The sequence below is a fragment of the Lissotriton vulgaris genome, chromosome 10, assembly GCF_964263255.1.
Source record: "Lissotriton vulgaris chromosome 10, aLisVul1.2, whole genome shotgun sequence".
Taxonomy (NCBI): Eukaryota; Metazoa; Chordata; class Amphibia; order Caudata; family Salamandridae; genus Lissotriton; species Lissotriton vulgaris.
In genome coordinates, this window is record NC_141698.1 from 897,584,785 (window position 1) to 897,607,329 (window position 22,545).

At 43.0% G+C, this 22,545-nt stretch overlaps 1 protein-coding gene across 1 annotated transcript in view; it reads left to right on the forward strand.

Annotated features, from left to right (window-relative positions):
* The window catches only part of HEPACAM2 (HEPACAM family member 2), a 508,644-nt gene that overhangs the window by 370,261 nt on the left and 115,838 nt on the right, over nucleotides 1–22,545 (forward strand). Inside the window, exon 8 of the mRNA XM_086941874.1 lies at nucleotides 9,021–9,094. Coding sequence (XP_086798000.1) covers nucleotides 9,021–9,094 — 74 coding nt within the window. The remainder of the gene's footprint in view (nucleotides 1–9,020; nucleotides 9,095–22,545) is intronic.

Genomic DNA, 22,545 nt, shown 5'->3' on the forward strand with positions numbered 1-22,545 from the left:
ATATATATATATATATATATATATATATATATATATATATATATATATATATATATATATAAATCTTAAAGGTATGTAGATGTGGAGTTAAGAAATTACATTTATACTCACTTACCTTCTCGATATTTTGGTTCTCGATATTTTTGTGACAGTATTCTGTCCATGCAATAATTTTGGTTCCAATATTCTGTCAGTTATCCACTGGGTTAAGTTAGCTGCCTGGAGTGATACACACTGTTTCTCTGTGATGATAGTGCAGGTTTTTCAGTGTGTATGCTAAAGCAATCGTCAATACAGAGTCAAACCACCCTAGTCAACTTGGGGCACCACCGTGTGAAACCTGTCAAAAAGCCTTTTCAGTCCTTGGGCGAAAGTGGATTATTCATTGGGGTGGGCGGTAGCTCATCACAAGTAATAATGTCACTATTCTTGTTAGGTCTAGTAAAGGTTTAAGTAATTTAAACCTCAGTTCAGTCCCTGATAGCTATGGCACAGACCTGACAGGGTTAATTTAAGAAAATGTGTATTAAGAAGTACCAAAACTGTTAAAAACATAACTGAATAAAAATACCACTCCAAAATATAAAAATATAGCGACCGTATTTTAATTAACAAAATTACACCAAAAAGACAGAAAAGGGGAGTCCGAGATTTGGTTTACATAAAAATGGCACCAGAAAGTGCAATGCACCACCTGGAGGCAACTCTTTTTACGTTAGATTAGGATAAGGGAAAAGGTTTTAGGCCAACTGCGATGGAGCGCGATAAGAACTAGGTTGGTCCTAGTCAAAAAGTTACTGTCAGATTTAGAAAATGTTATGGAAGTCAGATCTCCTTCAACAGGTTGAGGCCAGCTTTCGATTCAATGTTGATGACTGTGGCTTCTATAAGCAAAAAGTTGTCAAAAAGTTTCATTTTTTTAAAATTTCTGTTTATTAGGTATACCACTTGAGAGCAATTGACATACAATTGTACATACAGTCCCTGCTGACCATCGACATTACATTCCCTTTTCCAACTTGATTGTTCATTTTGAAGTTCACGTCACCCACAGCCACCCTCCCACACCGCCCACAGTTCATCATTCAGCTATTTTCCAATCTGGGACTCCCCTTTGACAATGTACAGATATGTCACCAGAATTTTTTCCACCCTCCCCATATCTGTTTCCATTTCTTGGGGCAGCCCCTGTTGATATGTACTGCCTTTTCAGGCCAGCATGACCCAGTCCATATTGTTACACCAGTCTGTGTGTGTTGGCACAGTTTGAATTCCCTTGTGTCAGGCGATATTACGTTTAGCTATTGCCATGCCTAGAGTTGCCCAGTCTTAAGACTCATGATTGAGGTCAGTGGCTTCCCATATGTTTAAAATACAACATTTAGTGGCACCAGAGCACCACTGACTCTTATTGTTGTATTCATGATCGCTTCCCAGTATACTTGAATATCAGGACAGTCCCATATTGTGTGAAAGAATGCTCCTAAAGCCCCAAATTGGTGGAGACAGAGTTGGTCGTTAGGTCTCCCCATCTTGGTTAAAGTTGGCCTGGAAAGGTACATCCTGTGGAGCACTTTGAGCTGCAACAGTCTCAGTCTGGCGGTATTGCCACCACCTTTGGAGATTCTAGTGCCTCCGGCCAGTCTGCGTCGTCTAGTTCCCCCACATTTGCCTGCCACTTCTCACTGAGACTTACTCTGGGGTTTAGGAGGTTGTTAATTCATTTTTGATACGTCAAGGAGATGGCCCTTCGATCAATTCGAGCCGTACGAAGACTGTCCTCCAGGGGCAAAGCCTCTGGGAGGGCAGTCTTCAGCGGGATGGTGGCCATCAGTACATGCCGAATTTGGAGATACCTGAATTTTTCTGTTGGTGCCATTTCGTACTTCTCGTAGAAATTTTCAAATGGAATAACTTTCCCCTTGTTCCAGAGGTTGCCAACCCTTAGATCCCATTGTTTGAACCCTTCACAATTGCTCAGCCAGCCCAGCCTCCAAGTCTCCCAAAGTGGTGTGAACTGCGTTGTCGTATTAGCCCAACCCAGCTTCTTTCTGGTGGTATGCCATATATGGACTGTGTGTGCAGTGGGTCCTGTGATATTTCTCCCCAGAGTCTTGTTGTAGAACGTCCTCAGGACCCCTCCTTCCCCCAAAACAAATCGGTCCATACAGAATGCGGGGTCCATCTGGGGAGAATAAATCCACTGGTTGAGGACAGCTAGTTGGGCAGCCCAATAGTACATCTGTATGTTGGGAAGCCCAATACCTCCATCATACCACTCTCTGGCCAATTTGTCCATTACTATCCGGGCCGGTTTTTCCTCCCATAGGAGGTTGCGTATTTCTGACTCTATTGCCCTAAAATATGCTGGGAAATCTGGAAATGGAGTATTTTGCAGGGCATAGAGAAATCTAGGCAACGCCATCATTTTGAAAAATGGAGCTCATCCTAGTAGTGTTAGGAAGAGGGACTGCCAGTGTTTAGCATCCCTGCGTAGTCTTATGAGGGGTTCTGGGAGGTTCTTGCTCATGAAGTCTTCTTGGCTGTCCATTATAAAGATCCAGAGCCATCCTCTGCCACCTTGACTTTGCAGCCTCAAAGTAGCACTGGAGGGGGGCAACTCAGGACATATTGTGTGGATTTGTTCCAATTAATAGTATATCCTGAGTATTCCCCATAGATTTCAAAGATGCCCAGTAGTCTAACTAGGGAGGCCCTCGGGGAAGCCGCATATAGGGATATTCGGTCTTCCCAGACCGTGGTCCATTTAAGCTTGCGAATAACAGGGTCGCTTTGAATCCAGGCCGCCAATGGTTCCAGCACCAGGGCAACGAGGAGCGGGACATTGGCCAACACTGTCTTATACCTCTGCCTAGCAGGAATGTATCAGAGAGCCTGTCATTGGCCACCACCTGAGCTAGTGGCTTCGTGTAAAGCCGCTTTTTCCAGGATCTAACTTTGGGACCTATTCCCATGTGTTCAAGGACTGCAAAAACAAATGGCCATTCAGTCGTATCCTAGGCCATGCAGGCGTCAAGTGACAGGATATTGGCATCTTCCGGGAAGTAAGAGATGAAAGTTAAGCGCCGTGTTTCTATTTGGCAGAAAGCCAGAATATTCTGGGTGCACCAGTTTCGCGAGTTGGGGGTGACAATCTATTTGCCAGTACCTTGGTCAGGATTTTAGCTTCTGCATTAAGCAATGAGATAAGAGGGACATTCATTGGCCAGCTTTCCTGGTTTGCGAATGGCCACAATTGTTGTCATGTGCTGGTCTCTGGGAGTTCTCCCACTACTAGACTGTCTATGTACATCTTTTGCAAGTTTGGCTCCAATCGTGTGGCTGATTTTTTAAAATAATTCAGTAGGAATGCCGTTAGGCCCTAGGGCATTCCCTGATTGTATATTGCCTATGGCTATTACTATCTCCTCTGGTGTGAGCTCCATTTCAAGTATTTGGGCTTCCTCTGCCGTAAGTACTGTGATGTGGATATGCCTCAGAAGGCCAGCGGCTTCATCAAGCAACATCGTGGCCACCGGGCGTTCACCCTCTGATAATATTGCGCAAACATGCCCACTATGAGCTCTGAGTCTGTAATGGTCTCTCCCGAATCAAGTTGGAGTCCGGTTACCCATCTGTCTGCATGTTTTCGCCTATCCAACCAGGCGAGAAGTTTGCCAGCTTTGTCCCCTGCCTCGTAGATTTTATGGCGAGTGGATGCTAACTTAGTCCTGGCGTCTTCCCACATGTGTTCTCTGTATTCTTGTTTTTTCACATTTAAACATGCTGTATTGGCTTCCGAAGGGTCATGGGAATGTGCTGTTTCCAGGTCACTGACTTCCTGTTCTAGGGCCTCGATGATCTTGACCTTTTCTTTTTTGTGGCCCTCAATGAGGTAAATTACCTGTCCCCTAATGACTGGCTTATAGGCCTCCCACAGGATGAGACAGAATGTTTGTTATCTTCGAAATACTGTGTGGGGGCATATGTGAGGCCTTTCCAGATCCTAGGGTTTTTAATTTAGCCAGGGTAAATGGGGTATATGCAGTGTTGGGTCAGGCTACGCAACATGTATTTTGCGAAGATTGGCAGAGTGATCTGGTATGCCCCTCGCTAAATAACGGATCTCAGTGAATTTCCTGACTGTGTCTGCTAGAGTGAGTATTTAATCAATTCTGGAGATGCTGTTATGGGCGCCAGCGTGAAATGCATGCTGCCGTGCCTGCTGGGAATGAAACCGCCAGACATCTACGAAGCCCAGTGTCTCTAACAGGTCAGGTAGACGGGATGTTGATCGGTGTTGTTGCCTAGGGGGCATGCGGTCTACTAGATCATTCCAAGTGGTATTGAAGTCGCCTCCCACTATTAACTCACCTTCCAGAAGCTTGAGGCGAAATGAGCTCAGTGCCGGAAGGGCAATCTAGTGCAACGCTGGTGGGATATATACAGCGACAATGTTAAATTGCGGCGCTTCCTCCTGTTCTGTTCCTACTGCAAAACATCCCTGGTCATCCGTCCACGTCTGTTGGATAATACATGGACATTGTTTTTTAATCAGGATCCCTACCCCTCTTGAGCATGATGCGGAACCTGAGTGTACCGCTAGTTTGAAACCCCACCTTTCTAGGGCTTTACATGTTGTTCCCACCAGGTGCGTCTCCTGGAGGAGGACCACCGCTGGTGCCTGACATTTGAGGTACTGTAGCACAAGTCCTCTCTGTACTTTATCCATCAGACCATTCAGATTCCATGAAAGAAGCCTTAAGTGGGGGCTGCTCGGAGGGTGCGAGACAGGTGTGGGAACAACCTGATCACCCGGGTTGGACACTTGGGTCATTAAGGTCTACTGGTGGAATTAAATTGGTCAGATACTGAGGTTGGACTGCCATGTAATATCTGTCAAGCCGTGTCTTGGCCAATGCTTAACAAATGAAACTACACCAGCCCCAAAACCTCTGTGGGGGGAGCATATCCGATACCCTTCCAAGTTCATCCCTGAGTATGAAAAAGGTACCTTTTTGGCGATAATTAGTAAGTCTCGATCAATACTCATAGGTGAACAGATGAACAAATGATCAGAACTCGCAACTCAATCTACAAGTCTGAAACAGTTCTCTTAAGCATCCCAGGGCGACATAATTCCAGCTCAGTTGCGATGGCTAATGTTAGTCATTTTGAGTTTCCTGTTCCTTCTGCTGCGGTCGCAAATGCTGTCTCATCTTGTCCCCCATTACAAGCCATCAACTGGTGCTTGTTTTGCTTCTTCCCGGGTCGTCCGTGGCTCGTGACCTGACACCAGCCTTCAAGCCACTCCTGGGCCTCCTCTGGCGTCGTGAAAAACCATGCGTTCCCCTCTGCTTCGACTATCAGCTTTGCGGCGAATAGCATGGAGAATTTGAGCTCTCAGGTTCTCAGTTCTTTCTTTATGTCGAGAAAGCTGCATCTTTCATTTGTAACTGCTGCAGTGTAGTACAGGCAGAAGGTTACTGTACTGTGCTTGAAGCGCAATGGCAGGGATGTCCGAGCCGTCTGCAGGATTAAGTCCCAGTCCCGGAATTTGAAGATGCGTGCCAGGATAGGCCTTGGGGTGCCCCCTGCCTAGGTCTGCTGCCCGGAGCTCGATGGGCTCTTTTCACAGAAAAGTATTGCAACAGCCCTCTAGGTTGCAAGTGGTTCTGGAAAAAGTCTTTCAGGAATAGATCATTTGCTGGGCCTTCTGCTCGTTCGGGAACCCCAATGATTCTGACGTTGCTGCGTCTTGAGTGGCCTTCATATTCCTCTAACTTCGAGGCCATCGCCCTACTTTCGATTTGTAGTTGTTGCACTTGGCATTTCAGAGTTTCAGAGTCATTGCGTAGGGCTACTGTGGTGGTTTCTACCTCCGTTCACTCTTGTGTTCATGTTTTTGAGGTCTGTGCGGACCAGCACAATTTCTACAACGACGGAGCCAATGCGCCTGTCTAAGGACGTATGCACCCTCTTCAGGTTGGCCATTATATCTTGTAGCGTAACCTTTTTTGCCTCAGCCGCCACGCAGTATTCCGCCTGCGTGGTCGCTGGGTCTGTCTCTTCTGACTCTTCTTAGGCCCAGGTAAACTTGTCCAACTTTATTTGATGCATATTACGTGGGCCACTCCCCCCTCTCATCTTGGGCCCAAAGCTGTCCAGTGCAGTCTGAGGCGGATGCTAGGTAGTAGTCACCGCCGCCAGCCTATGAGGCAAACTACCCCACGCAGCCTCTCGGTTTTCCCACGTCGAGCTGTTGATGCAGAGCTCTACACCGTGTTGGGGTACCGATGGACAGAGCGGTGCGACCTTTCCTGAGCTGTAGCCAGGTTGAGGAGAATCATTTTACCCAGTCATTATGAGTACAGTCACCTTACTGAGGACAGGAACCTGAAATTCCATTAGTTCCGTATTGGATTTTTTCTTTTGCATGTACATATCACTTAGCAGCAGCATCTTTGAGGTCCTGACTAAAGCCTTGACATTCTATGTGTCGTTACGGAAGAAACATGTTGACCACACTATTCCGTCTGACACACGCGGTTTAAATCCATTCCGCAGGTGCACTATTATTAATCCTGGCTGTGGGAGCATATGAATAAAGTATGGGGTGTGTTCTCTAGCTAGTTTCAACATCACTCCCTTCTCAATACCTTTTCTTTTGCGCTTCACCCTCACTCACATTCTGTCTCACATTTGGTGGATTTAGGAAATCAGTGTAGAGTAGATATCAAAACCTCCCTGTGCTCCTCCCTCTCAGAGAGGGGGTTGTAGCCCTCAGAGGAACTAGGTTTCCTCTGAGAGGAGAATCCCAAATGATGAAGCATGCCACCTTTGGTGGGTGAGGGATTTTGTCCTAAAAGGGATTATCCCACAGTTAGGTCTGTGTGATATTGTCAGTGCCTTCCTTCGTGTGTTCTCTCTTCTTTTCTTTTCAGACCCAAGGATTTTGTTTGATCTATTGATGCAGAGGCTCCACCTGATGGCAGGAGATGGGAAAATCCCTACGCCAGGTGGCCGGTCTTCTCACCCGCCACTCCACCAATCACCACTGAAGGGGGGATGCCAATTCCCTACGGTTGTTGCACTGTACTGTATGGCGTCTGAGGAATTGTTCTATTTATAAATTGTCCCGCTAATAGTCACTGTGGCTGGGTCCCCTTCAACTCTGTCTGGCAATGCTTCTTGACTTATTTTCAAGGGCGGCCTGCGATTTTGTTACAGCCACACTGTCTCATTGGGGGCCCCACATTCAGGCAGGCTGTCTTTGCGAGGAGCAGACTTTGCTCTTGATGTCTGTCTCCTTTCCTGATCCTCCTTGCCCCCATCGGCGATCCTGTTCCATTTCTGTACCAGTCTTCAGGGGAGGGGAGGGGTCCAAACTCAAAGCCTCTACGCCACAGGGTCCAGCAACCTACCGTAAAGTGGTGAGTGGGCACCGCCGTGCGAGGTCCCTCGCAATGTGTCTGTTGCTGAGTGAGGCCATGGTTTCCCCTGTCTTTCAGGCCGGTTCCCGGGAGGCCACCAGACACTCCTCACCATTGGGTTCTGGGACACCAGGCTGTCCCACACCATAGTCAGGCCTCCCAAACTGCTGCGGCCAGCACCAGTTTAATTAGTTCGGCCCCCGGGGGAAGTCAAGCCTCTGTGAAACAATCCAGCCACTTCCTTTGGGGTGTTGCTGAGGCCGCGTCACTTCCAGGCGGTCCAGGCCGTCAGCCGCTTGCACAACCTTCCACCATGCTTTGTGTTCCTTGTGCCACTTCCCTGCATAGTCAATGCGGTGCGACGCTGAGCGATTAGGTGACGCGTCTTCCAGAGCTCGCCGTCACTTAAGGCCCCAGTCTCAGGTCATCGTGCAAGCCCGCTTTCAATGCACCGTTGTCAACGCGGGGTCAGTACTGGTCATACTCATGCGGTTCCGATCACTCCCCCACACCTTTTTGTTACACACCTGCGGATTTTGAGACAGATTTTTACGGGGAGGACTCGGGATGAGACAGAGCTATTCTAGGCAGCGACCATCTTCCACGGCAGCCAGCCACATCCCGGCAAAAAGGTTTTAAGACTCAACTTTTGAAGTTTGTTTAAGAGGAGTAAACTCAAACACCAGTTAAGTGTTCCAGGTTTCAGGAACAGCACTTGATGGTCATGACTCACTCTAACAGAAGCCATCAGCAGGGTCCAAGGAGATACAACTGAAACTGGTCAGCTGAGCTCTTGTAGGAAAGTGGTCTTCTTGGAGCTTTTGTGTCCCTGTAATTTAAACAGAGGTCAGACAGCTGACCCTTGGAGTACACTTCTTTGTCCCAGATACGAGTGGGAATAAGTCCAGTCCTTAGGGTTCTCCTCTGCAGAAGGTACCGAGGGGCGCTATATTTATGCTTCACACTAGCCTGTGGGTGAGGGTGACTCCAGGGTCCTTGCTAACCAGTAGGGAGCAATTTTCCAGGGATAACCCTATCAACTTTGACAGTAGTTCCTGTGTCACACAGCAATCACTCCCACAGTGCCCCTCTCTACATTTCATTATGCAGAGCTCCTTTGCCTACCCCAGAGGTGCAGCCAGGGAAATTAGTAAACTGTACCTTGTGGTCGGTTCTGGGGGCACTGAAGAAAACAAAGGTGCAGGGCATGTACTGGTAAATTGAACAGTATAATCACACAGGCACCATAACACCAAAGCAGTTGCCGCTCTTGCTGCTTCCTAAATAGCCCGGAAGCAACAGTGTCACAATTCAGACTGGTCAACTATCTTTGTCTGACCTGAAAGGTCTCCTCCTCATATTTCAGTCCCTGCCTTCCCTGTTCCGTATACCACACCTTTCAAGTCCTATTTTGCTTTCTTTGCCTTCTTGTTCTACTATTTGTGCTAGGCTCCACTGTAGGTAATTTCTCCTCTTCCAACAGGTCGATACTGATTGTTTAGTGATTATCTTGAAAACAGCTAAGGAAACATTCACACTGTGTATGTCATAAACTTAACTCATGGTTTAATGTTATGTGTACTTTAGGCCACGAAGATGCTGTGGATGACTTCGGAATATATGAGTTTGTTGCAGTACCAGACTCCTCGTTACTCAGACGTGTAAGTATGGGATTTCCATGCTAACTACTAAATTAATGATGTATACAACACCTGCCCAAAATAACAAAAATATTCTTTGTGAAAAATACTAAAAGGCATTGTTTTCAAAGAGATATGTTCATATAGTTCTGTTTGTCAAAGATTTCTACTTTCACTCCTTAGTAGGGATGAAAGACAAGCGTGCATTAAATGGGCAGTTACTGAGTACTGTACTTATCTAATGTGAAAGGAAATGTACCAGCAATACTGTTAATGGGAGAGTACCAGAACATTCATGAAGAAAACAAGTGTTCTATGATAGTGGGAACCTGTACGTTTATATTACCATTGCAAGCACTGTACAAAATCACCTATCATTGCTTACCACAAACTCAGCACACATGCTAATTAGGGGCAAACTCTCAGTACAAACGAAATATACGAAAAGCAAAACATGCATTGGCAGTCAGAACAAATAAAAAACCATTTGATATTTTGACTTCGATATTTTGGTAATTCTATATTTTGAATTCGATATTTTGTCTTGTTACCACCACCCTTATGTCCTTGGCTAGGTTCTTTTGATCCGTCATCCACAGATCCTTTTTGCTACACTTTGAACACATAGCCCAATCCTCCTTCTCCCCCTGTTTTTGATTGATAATAAAGAATATATACATGTAAAAGCAAAACTGAGCATTTTAAAATGCTCCTTAAAGGGTGAAGAAATGTAAAACTAAAAGTTAAACATTACGTTTCTATCCTAAAAGTTAGCCACTTCCCATTATTTGCAAGTAGAAGCCGACCTGCGCTCTGAGGCTCCTTCGTGATGGGAAACCGATACACTGCACTTTGTTAATGGCAGCGCATGTACGGGAGATGTCCACTACTCATCAGCCCTTTCAGAAAGTTAATCACAGTTGCACAAGTTTCACTTTCCGTTTAACAATATTGGGGTGCTGAGTGAACTAAGACTGCACGGTGAAACATAGCCATTGCGGTGGCTCATGGTGTGCGAGCTGGGCGCCGGGCCACACGAACTGAGTTAACTGTTACCACAGCAATCCAACAGAACGGTGTCTGAAAATACAGAACGTCCTGCAGCCTCTAGTTAGTTCTTTCATTCCAACGATATGGGTAAGCCAGACAAACAACAGACAAAGTTGACATTCGACACTGGGCGCAATCAGAAGGGGGCGACTGCACACTCAGATACTGAAATAGATGAGGAGCAGACCACCAGCACAGTCATGGAGATGGCCCTCCAGGCCATACAGCAAAGCCTTCAGGCCATTAACGGGAAGCTGGATTCCCTCGCCCAGTGGGTGGACAGCATATCGTGTAATTTGGACAAGCAAGGCGAATGGCTTGATCCAGCTGAGGAACGTATATCCGCAATGGAGGATGAAGCCCACAGCACGTGGCGCAAGTGTACTGGCATGGAGAAGGTTCTGGAAGTGATCCAACACAAGGCCGAAGATTTGCAGGCAAGATCGCGATGCAGTAATGTCCACATAGCAGGTGTTCCAGAAAGTACAAACACAGGAAGACTGGAAACCTATGAAGCATGTCACCTAGGGGCAACCCTGGGTGAGTGAGGGGACTCAAAACAGAAATCTTTCTTTTCGGCTCACAGAGGTTGATTTGTGAATGGTGAACCACCCCTATGTCCTTGGCTAGGTTCTTTTGATCCGTCATCTAAGGATCCTTTTTGCTACACTTTGAACACATAGGAGGGTGAAACTAGCCCAATCCTCCTTCTCCCCCTGTTTTTGATTGATAATAAAGAATTTATTCACATAAAAGCAAAACTGAGCATTTTAAAAGGCTCCTTAAAGGGTTAAGAAATGTAAAACGAAAAGTTAAACAGTATGTTTGTATCCTTATCTTGATTTGTGGGAGCAGCAAAAGCACTGCAAATCGAATCTATTATGGACACTTGGTGGTCCCAATTGAAGCAGTGGTGTGCACCGACAACAAGGGAACATACAGTATGAGGCAAAAAGACAAAGAGGTAAGGGGGGCGCTAGAGGGTGTGCTGCGAGATTGCTGCTCTCTGAAGCTGCTACGCCGGTCAAGAACAGAATCAGGCATTTATATGCTCTTATGGGTGCCTAATCCTGCTAAAAAGTGCTGCATGATGTGTCAGAGCGGCTGTGCGCTGGGCGGAGGACACCGACTCCCTAAACGAAGCGATATATACACCGAGAAACGGACCTGGATTGCGGTGCGGAGGGAGCTGTGATCGGCGATCCTAAGATGGCGGCAGGAGTTGGGAACTAACTGCGGGACTTGTGCGGCTAGGTCCGGTGCAGCTACATCGCCGGAGGTGGCGGGCAAGTACACTGACTGCTGCAGATGTATTGAACTGGGCGCGTGCAGCTGTGCTGAGGTTCGCAGTTTTCGATCTCCGTTATGCTGCTGTAACACCGCTCCCAGCTCGGTACCTGCAGATTGAGCAAAATGGCGGGCTCAAGATCTGAATGCGCTGCCGGCGCATAAGAATGGGAATGAGTGCGTATAACCACACAGGTCTGATCTGATGTATAACCGTTATCTAAGCCAGCAACTATACCAGTCCATGGCCCTTCTGACACAGATTTTTGGTGAGGGTCCCAGCTGCCGCCTTGCTTGCTTAAACCAGCGCGCTTCATACTCTGTAGGTCAGGCTTGGACACCTCAGATTAGCGTTTTTCCCGCTTTGGGTGTCATTTGTCATTTATTGCGATCCTTGCATACTTGGTGAGACCATGTGCTCTGCCCTGTAGACGCGCTCCAGGAAAGACAGCAGCGTTGGTGCCTTATGTCAATTGTGCTCATTTTGATATGACTGGATGTCACTTCCCATTATTTGCAAGTAGAAGCCGACCTGCTCTCTGAGGCTCCTTCGTGATGGGAAACCGATACACTGCACTTTGTTAAGGGCAGTGCATGTAAGGGAGATTTCCACTACTCATCAGCACTATTAGAAAGTTGATCACAGTTGCACAAGTTCCACTTTCCGTGCAACAATATTGGGGTGCTGAGGGAACTAAGACTGCACGGTGAAACATAGCTATTGCGGTGGCTAATGGTGTGCGAGCTGGGGCGCTGGGCCACACAAACTGAGTTAACTGTCACCATGACGACCCAACAGAACGGTGTCTGAAAATACAGCACGTCCTGCACCCTCTAGTTAGTTCTTTCATTCCAACGATATGGTTAAGCCAGACAAACAACAGACAAAGTTGTCATAAGACACTAGGCGCAATCAGAAGGGGGCAACTGCACACTCGGATACTGAAATAGATACGGAGCAGACCACCAGCACAGTCATGGAGGCGGCCTTGCAGTCCATACAGCAAAGCCTTCAGGCCATTAACAGGAAGCTGGATTCCCTCACCCAGCAGGTGGACAGCCTATAGTGTAAATTGGACAAGCAAGGCGAACAGCTTGATGCAGCTGAGGAACGGATATCCGCAGTGGAGGATGAAGCCCACAGCACATCGCGCAAGTGTACTGGCATGGAGAAGGTTCTGGAAGTGATCCAAAGCAATGCGAAGATTTGGAGGCAGGATCGCGACGCAGTGACGTTCGCATAGCAGGTATTCCAGAGAGTACAAACACAGGAAGACTGGAAAACTATGTGGAAAATATGTTACGTGATATATTTGGAGCTGACAACTTCTCTCCAGTACTGATCTTTGAATGCGCTCACAGATCGTTGGCACCCAAGCCTCCGCCGGGTGCCCCGCCACGGGCCATATTTGCCAAGATTCTAAACTACAGGGACCATTCTGAGACTTGCCCGGGAAAAACAAAAAATCAATTACCAAGGCAATGATCTAGCATTCTATCCGGACTTCACAATGGCGGTACAAACAGCTCGAAGGGAGTTTAACCCTGCCAAAAAGAAGCTAAGGGAAATGGGAATTGAGTACGCAATGCTATACCCGGCCAGACTGCCGGTGACCTATGAGGGACATGTATCCATACTACAGTCGCCGAAAGCTGCGCAGGATTTTATCAAAAAAACACTCACCAGAAGAAAGAGACAAGGCGGTAAGGAAATGGATCAGGACTCTGATTAGATCATTTTTAACTATGGCCTGGTAATCTGACGAAAGTACGCTTATGGCTCTGGCTCAGTTGAGATGTGTTACACGCAGTTTGTGCCTTATGCTGACTGTTTCGACATGGGGCGGCCAATATGGAACATTTTTGCTGGACACACGACATGCCCCTGGTGCCAGGTTTTTGAACAGATATTATGTAATGTACCCTGCTATCTGGCCTTTACATAGACCGGGGAATGGGCTGGTAACAGGTCTGAACAGACATTCAATGGCGGTAAATCATAACATGCATGTGTGTGGGACAGCCCTGAATATGTGGCACACCAGGCAGGTTTATAACCCTATTAATGGGTAGACTTTTCCATTAACCGGCAGAACTGAAACCGTTGCCTGCTGTCTGGACAGTACTGTTAAACTATGGTTCCATGTTACAGGACCTAGGGATATGTGGGCGTTATAGTGTTGTTGCTATGTTCTGACCACACGATGAGAGGTTCATTGCAGACTGGGGCGCTGGCAAACAATTAGATAATGTTCCTCAGTTATTTGATATTATCCTCGCACTGGCATATGCACCCAGCTAGTTAACATAATACCTGACCACATCTGCCTAGGTGGATGTTGATGCGTGTACTCGGCGGATCCCCCCCCCCATGAGGGAGCTCCCCAACAAAGTTCTTGCTCATCCACTAATGTTGGAATGGGTATGGCTTTGGTATGATTGGGATGCCAAAGTGGGTGGGGATGGGGAGGGTGGGGAATGTTTGTTTTTTGACAAGCTTCCTAATCTGCATGACACCACTAGGTTCCATAACTACTGTTTCCAATTCTTTAACATTGTGCCATTTACAGTCATAGTAAACAACCGCAGCCTCCATGTTCGATGGGGTCATGCTCCAGGGACAGTTCTTAATAACACTGATGGATAGTTTGCAACCCTCACAATTGAATCTACTGTCCTGGAATGTCCGGGGGCTGAATAACCCCAGAAAGATAAGCCAGAAAAAAAAGTCAAAGCGGTATGATAGTCTTTTAGAAGTAAAACTACATTTTGAAAAGCTCCAATCATCCCATTTAAATTTCGATTTTTAAAATATTTTTGTTTGTGAATTAATTATGAAATATTTGTATGTGTGTCTGTTTGATGTATACTTTTTGTTGTATTTTTGGTTATTAGGTGATGCTTAGAAATTGATTAGACAGTGGTCTGTAGATTCCCGAAGTGATTTAGCGGGAAGGGGGAGGTGGGAAGTTAAAATGTTACAAACCGCTGAATCAGCCATGTAGCCTCTCTTGATTATATGGGCGTGTAGTCCAGCAGAGGAGTCCATGAAAATAGGAATTAAACATATAAGATGTTAATGGATTGGTTCTGTTTTGCTTTTTTTAATATGTTGCAAAACATACCATACAGCTCACTGTGTTCTGGGTTTGTTTAGATTCCCTATCTAGAAAGTTTACGTTTTTTGGCCATGGGTTATTATGAGTTCCTCAGATTAAAATCTCACTGTCAATTGAGAAGAAGATTGCTGTGTCCCACAAAGATCTGAATTTGTCTGGTCACCTTTCCCTCTATACGTGTTCTGTGGTATGGAAGTGTGGTTTACATGTCATGTCATAGAATTGAAAGGAAATCAGAGAATTATCAGATCAAAGTTGGAATTGCACACATAGGTGTGTAAATTCACTATTGTGTTTACTTGGCAAGCTTTGTGGATAAAATGACCATTCAACTGAAAACCCTTGTTGAATAGTTTTGCCACTGGTTTCTTCTTGTGTGTTTCAACCTACAAATTGAAGTCCCTCATGAGGCAGATTTTGATAATGTTATGCCGACTATTCATCTGGAGGGTAGGCGGTTTTGTAGAGAAACATAGATCACTGCTGTGTTTAATGAGGTTTTAGATTTAAATGCATACTGGATGGCAATATATTTGAATAAGTTGCTTGGATTCTGAACTTAGTTTAAGCCACTTTTTTGGTTTTACCTACACATCGCTTGTCAAATCAATTGTATTTATTATCAATTTTAAAAAGTATTAACATCATGCCCTTACTTTTCATTTGATCGTAGGCTTGCCACTAACTTTTCCTTTATTGGTTGTAGCATACAATTTCCTGGTTTTCCTAGTGTGTTTCTCTTATCAGAGTCCCAAAGCCAAAGTACAGCTTTCATCCGTTTTGCTGGAAGTTCTCTTAAGCATGTCAGCACCCATGCTGTCACTACAAGATTGTTGAAGCTACAGCGCTAGGCTCAGCAAGCTGTGTTAGTCTGAGTAGAGACATCCTCGTGATCCCAGGTCTCCAAGCTTTGTGAGAAGCCAACCCTGCGATCACAACGAGCACTCACTCGTCTCCTCGGGGCCAAATCAAAGACCTACTTGAGTGCTCCGTTTTGTTTGCATCAGAGACCTGAGTTTATTCCTTCAAGGGACGTGCATTATATTTTGTATGCAGTTACCTGTAGATTAAAGGGCAACAAAATAGGTACAGATTAATTTGTTCTTTTTAAGTCACATCCCTGTCCTCCGCACTTACAGAGCCCCATTACATTCAGGATCAGTTTCCCTTATTTTTGCACTTCAACTGTTGCATGTCATACATGGAGTCATCGGCAGAACATGTTTCAGCTGCAGCCCTGGAGTCACCGCAGGTCACAGTGACAGTGCACTGTCTCTACAGATGTGCACTGGAGGACAATAATAGTCTGATTTTCCATCTGGGCGCCAGACCATTTTTCCATGAGCTGTTTTCTGTAATTAGCACTTGTTTACAAGGAGGAGCCATCTGCTCACCTCCTCTCCCTCTCTGTCACTATCTAACCTCTGGGGGGGGGGGCTCTATCATCCTTTCAGGGGGCAGCTGTCACTCTAGCCGGAGCTGGAGCCAGCAGCATTTGCCAGTGTATCTCCAAAGGACTCTATATAAAAACGTTCCCAGTGTACATTTACTACACAAAGCAGTGACATAGCAAGAATGACGTGGGTCTTAGAGTAGGCATGGAAATGGGGCCCTAAATACTGTTTTTTTTTAGTTAAGTCATTTTTATTGAAGATAAATGACACAGGAATACAAATATAATATTACGTTCAGATAAAGAAACAAGCATACAAGTATACATTAATAACATCTGTAAATAAGTGAATAAAAAATGTAAGGTTAATATATTGTATAACATTTGTTTTGACACTCCTAAAAACTGACTGATGAATAACACATAATAATAAACAATACTGAACTTTGTATTGGAATATTGAATTCCTGTAAAAATATGAGAAAGCATATTATATAAGAAAAATATCTTTATAAGAAGGAGAGAGGGAGAGAAGATAAAGGATATAGCGAGAGATAGGAGAAAAAGAACAAAAAGAGAAAGAAAAGAAAGGAGGGAAAGGAAAAAGACATTATCGGACAGTTAGAGAAAAGTTAAGTAGGAGGTGAAGACGATGACAGATAAGAGGTAAACGGTAGCCATAATAAATCAGATTTAATTTGCAAATGAATTGAAGCATGAGGCACCAAAGCAATTCTATGTTCATCACATAGTAGATTCCACCAGAGTAAAAAGGATAGCTTAGAATTGTCTTTCCAACATGTTAGTATAACCTTAAAATCTACAGCAATAAATAGATTAAATAAAAGTGATTTAGAAGTAGCTTGATCAAAATCAGGCGACATAGTACCTAAAAATACATTATGGATGGTAAATGGAATATTATAAGAAAAAATCAATATACATTTTGACCAAACGGCTTCCCAAAAAGCACACACTTTAGGACCATAGTAAAGTAAATGTATTAAGGAACCTTAAGCATTTAGACATGACCCACAGGATGTTGAGATTGACTGATTAAACTTATGTAAAAGTAGGAGAGTAATAACAACTCTATTGTAGATAAAATATAAGGATTGTGTGATCTTTGCAGCTTTAGATGTCTTGAAGAGTTTTTGCCAAAACTTGTCCCATTGAGAAACAGACAGTATTTGGAACAGGTCCTGTTCCCATTCGAGCTCAATATTTGATTTAGTCCGTGTGCAGTTAGCTGTAGATAACGTTTTATATATAAATGAGGCACTGGGAATAGTATCAGAAGAAACTTGGTACAAGGGTGTATCAGGTATGACTGAGTTGAAATTAACTGAGAAGTAAGATTCTGTAAATAGCTCTGGAGTGTTGGAGCTAAAATTTTATATTGCTGAATAAATTAATCATATAAATTAAAGGCCTCTTGCAATTGACGAAAAGGTAACATCATATTATTGACAATCATTTGATTGATATAAAAAATGCCCTTTCTTTCCAATGTTTGTAGTAAAATGATTTATGACGAAATTTGATGTGTTTATTATACCATAATGAGGAGGCGAGACAAAATTGATATTTATCAACAATTTTAAAGAAAAGTGTGTGTAGAAGATACTGAGAATATTTCAAAATGGGATATTTGGAAATAAAAGTGCAATTAGTCATAAAAATAATATCCTGTAATAAAAAGTAATTTAGCAATGAACATTCACCAGTAACCCCAGAGGCTTTAGGTAAATCCTGGTAATCTTTAGACATAGCAGAAAATTTACGGATCAAAAAAGCAGTATGATATAATTTAAAATCAGGGAATCTGACACCACCCTCTGTTTTGGGACGACATAACTTGGATAAGGAAATGCGTGCATGTTTATTATTCCAAAGAAACTTAGTACATATAGAGTTAATCTGTGTAAAAAAATAATTGGCAATTTTGAATGGTAACATTGACAAAGTGAAAGGTATCTGTGGAGCAATCATCATTTTAATTGTATCAGGTCTACCCCGCCAAGACAGAAATGAAGGGGATCAAGAGGATAACAAATTGGTAATCTTATTTTTAGAGCAGTAAAGTTATGGGATACAGTATCACGAATATTGGTGTAGAACCATATGCCCAAGTATTTAATTTTTTGTGGACACCATGTAAAATTAGTAGAGTCAAACATATGTCTGTAGCATGAAGAATTTAAAGGTAAAATCTCAGTCTTGGAGAAATTAGGTTTATATACTGAAACATTAGAGAATGATGGGATTTCACATAAAAAGGGGGGAAGGGAAGTAACAGGATTGGACATATAAATAGAACATCATCTGCATATGCAGAAAGTTTTATATGGTGGGATTTCAAAGTAAAACCAGTAATAAGAGGGTTATTTCTAATACGTTCCAGAAAGGGTTCCAAACATAACAAGAAAAGTAATGGTGAAAGGAGGCACCCTTGACAAGTACCTTGTTGCAGGGAAAAATATGGGGGGAAAAGATCATTAACAAAAACACAAGCTTTTGGATTTGTATATAATAGTTTGATATATGAAATAAAGTTTGGCCCAAATCCAAACCATTGTAAGGTTGAATTCCCAATTAATTCGATCAAAGGCTTTTTCTGCATCCAGAGATAATGCAGCTAGGGGAGAGGGATATTTTTTACTAAGAGTGAGAATATTAGAGAACATTCTGGCATTATCAGAAGCTAAACGTCCTTTAACAAAGCCAGCCTGATCTGGGGTGAAGAGAGGAGTAATAACTTTCTCCAAACGGGAGGCCAAAATCTTCGCAAAAATGTTACACATATAGTTTATTAGTGATATAGGACGAACATTTTTGCAGAAGGAAGGGTGTTTATCTGGTTTAGGGATAAAAATAGTAAGGGTTTCTAAAAAGGAACCACAGACCTTAGAATTAGATATGAATGAATTAAAAAGCTCTAATAATTTAGGTGCAAAAATTGAGGAAAAGGCAAAAAATAATTCAACTGAAAAGCCATCTGGGCCTGGAGCTTTTGATTTCTTCAAGGATTTGAGGGCATCAGATATTTCTTGAAGAGAAATATCGCTTTCTAATGGCAAAAAGATATCTGGGAGGGATGTAGGTTTAGGAATATCTTGGAAAAAAGATATGAAATCTTCCTTAGAGGGATTAGTAGTTTCTGTGTATAGGAGATTGTAATATGATTGAAATGTACTAATAATATCAGAATCAGATGAGAGGAGTGTATTGTTCAATTCTGCATGGATAGGGCCGATAGTTTTACGTTCTGATTTGATTTTTAAGTAATTCACTAGCATTTTCCTTGCTTTGTTTTGGCCTCCGTGAAATGTCGATTTAACCTTAAGAAGGATGTTACAGACATCTAAAGTGGCAATTTTATTTATGGTGATTTAGCTTTAATTAACTCTTGTAGTGATGATGGGGATTTGGAAGAGAAATACTTGCGTTCTAGGGTTTTGATTAGTGTTAGGGTTTCTTTATATTGGGTATTCATTAACTTTCTTTTCTTTGAAGAGTAAGCAATAGTGAAAGCTCTAAAAGATTAATTAAATGCATCCCAGTTATTATGGATTGAGGTGTCTGAGGAGTTATTAATTAAAAAAAATTCATTAATAAAGGAGGTCGCTTCTGAAATAAAAGTACAATCTGATAAAAGGTGATTGTTAAAACGCCAATGGCCTTGTTTGCATGTGGTGGTGCATAGATCAATAGAAGTAGATACGGGAGCATGGTGAGAAATAAAAATAGATCCAATTTCTGATGGGTGGAGACAAGGCAATAAGGATTTGGAAACTAAAATGTAATCAATACGAGATCTTGTTTGGTGTACAGGAGAAAAGTAAGTAAATTCGGAGGCATCAGGATTACATGTCTTCCATGAATCAAATAAAGGACGAGATGAAATGGCAGATTGGAATTATTTGAGTTTTGTCTGGTTTAAATTTACATTTGAATTTTCTGTCTGAAAAAGGGTCCAAACAATTATCAAAGTCACCATCAACCACTATGTTAGCATTAGATACAGTTAATAGTTTCATTTTTATAGATTGCCAAAATGCTGGATCTGGTTTAACAGGCCCATAAATATTAAAATATTTAATTTACATTTTATTGATAATAGCATCAACCAGTACCCAATGACCAGAAGGATCACATTCTGATGATAATATTTGGTCATTAATTGATTTATGAAATATTATAGCAACCCCACCATAACGATCTGTAGCAGGAGAAAAAACAATATGATTAACCCATTGGCGTTTGAGTTTAGGAGAATCTAGCTCATTGCAATGGGGTTCCTGTATAAAAAAAACTTGGGTGTTAAGTTTAGCTAAATGAGATAATACTTTTTGACCTTTGACACGATGACCTAGATCACGTACATTCCACGAGACCACATTAACCATGATGTTGGATTAGGGGATACATGAGGAAACAGGAACACGAAACTGCATAAAGAACAAGGAAAAAGGAGAGAATACAATTGTTAACATGTGATGAACAAAACACGCTGGTTAAAGTAAAACATGTACCATACAACAAGATAGACATAAAGTAAGAAGGAGAGAAAATGAGGAAAAGACAGAAAGAGGGAAAAAGATGAAGACAAATCAAGAAAAAAGTAAACCGATCAAGGAGTAGAATCCAGATCTTTAAAGCAAGAAATAACCGAAGATGGAGCAGCATAGTGACGTCAAAGAACATGAACAACGATAATAGTAAAACATAGGAAAGGAGAGCCTCATAGATCAGAAAACAACAATGACTAATCATAGATTTCTAACAAAGTGTAACTTGTAGAAACATGTTAACAGGCATTGCACTATAAGAGCAGTCAGATGTTGGCATCCATTTCACGAGATGTGATATTATGTAGATAAAGTTTAAGTTTGTCAGGGTCATCAAATGAACATGACCGTCCTTCATGTTTGATTTTGCAAAGGCATGGGTAAGAATTCCATATTGAATATTAAGCTGTCTCATCTGAGGACGTAGGGCTAGAAATTCTTTACGGCGAGCATTTGTTGCGTTGGAGACATCCTCGGATATGAAGATATTATGGCCTGACCAGATGAGACGACGTTTAAGTCTTACAGCCTTTAGGACATGCATGAGTTCGGTAAATTCCAAGAAAAGCATCATGATTCCATCTGGTGTATTTGAAGTAGGATGGAGACGACCAAGACGATGCGCTCTCTGTATGTTGAGGGGAGATGCAGATAGCTGAAGATCTAATAGTTCCGGCAGGAGCTTCTGTAGGAAGGAAACCATATCAGAACCTTCAATATTTTCCGGAAGTCCGTAAAGGCGTAGGTTATTCCTTCAATTACGATTTTCAAGATCCTCGGTGTGTAGTTTTAACTTGTGAATTTCTTGTTCCAATATTGGAATCTTTGAGGAAACATCATGTAAATCGCTTACTCGTTGTTCTTGTTCCGAAACCTTTCCCTCCATGACAATCCATCTCTCCTCAATTTGTTTTAGCTTTTCATTGATAGTGGACATAAAAGGCTGATGGCCACGTACTTCATCTAATATAGAGTCCAGGACTGGCTTTTGTGATGAGAGAATAGGAGAAGGTGGATCATTTTCATGCCTTTTTGATTTAGTGCCAGTGGAAGAAGATCTTACAGTATGAAGATCGCTTGCCATTGTCAAACACTGAAAAGAGCGATTTATAAAGCACAGTAGAATTTGTTCTTGTAAATAAGAGGATGTTATATTATCAAAGACCACAACATGTTTTGCACTTTATAATAAGAGTATTGAGCAGTAATAGCAAAAGCACCTGAAGGATGGAACATAGAATATTATAGTAGTATCCTATTTAAAGATGCATACTTTCTCCCTGCCTCAGAGAATATTTGAATAATGCTAATGGAAACACTTTTGTAAGACAGTGATTGTTCAATCATTCTCACAGATGAATGAAAGAAAAGAAACATTATTTGCAAACATATAGAACTGAAAGTAGGCAGAAGGAGAAAAATTGGTGTGGCTCAATACAAAATGGCGAGATCGCTGAGTGATGTTGTTCTCTCTGAGGAGGTGGTGCCCATTTAATTAGGCTCTGTTTATTGTTGGTTGCATCAAGGCCAGGTTAATAATGGCACAGCTTTAATTTGTTCCAGAAGGTATTCAAAAATAAAATAGTTCTTTAATGAATAAATGTTGGCAACCAGTTAGGTGTGACACAGAAAATAAAAGCCAGTTGACCATGCTGGGCATTAGAAAACTAAATTGCTCATAAACCTTTATTTCCAGTGCAAAAAGAAAACAAATAGCTCATAAACCTTCATTTCCAGTTCAAAAAGGGCCCATATCCATGCTATTAATGGTTCTCTTGTGAGAAAGAACGGGCTGCTGTGAGGAGAAACGGGAGCGCTCGCGCCAAAAACATAATGGCGAACGCCTACTATTATACGAGCTAAAACTCACCGGCGCGGCAGAAGGGGCTCAACACTGGTGCCCGGAGCATGAAAGTTCGTAGAAGGGCTCACCGCACCCTCACGGAGCCATTCCAGCGGTCCGCAGTCCCGAGTGAAGCTAGACGAGGCTCTAAAACTTCAGTACAGTCCCGCTTCAGAGTGGAGCTCAAGCAGAAAGCACCATGTTCCTTC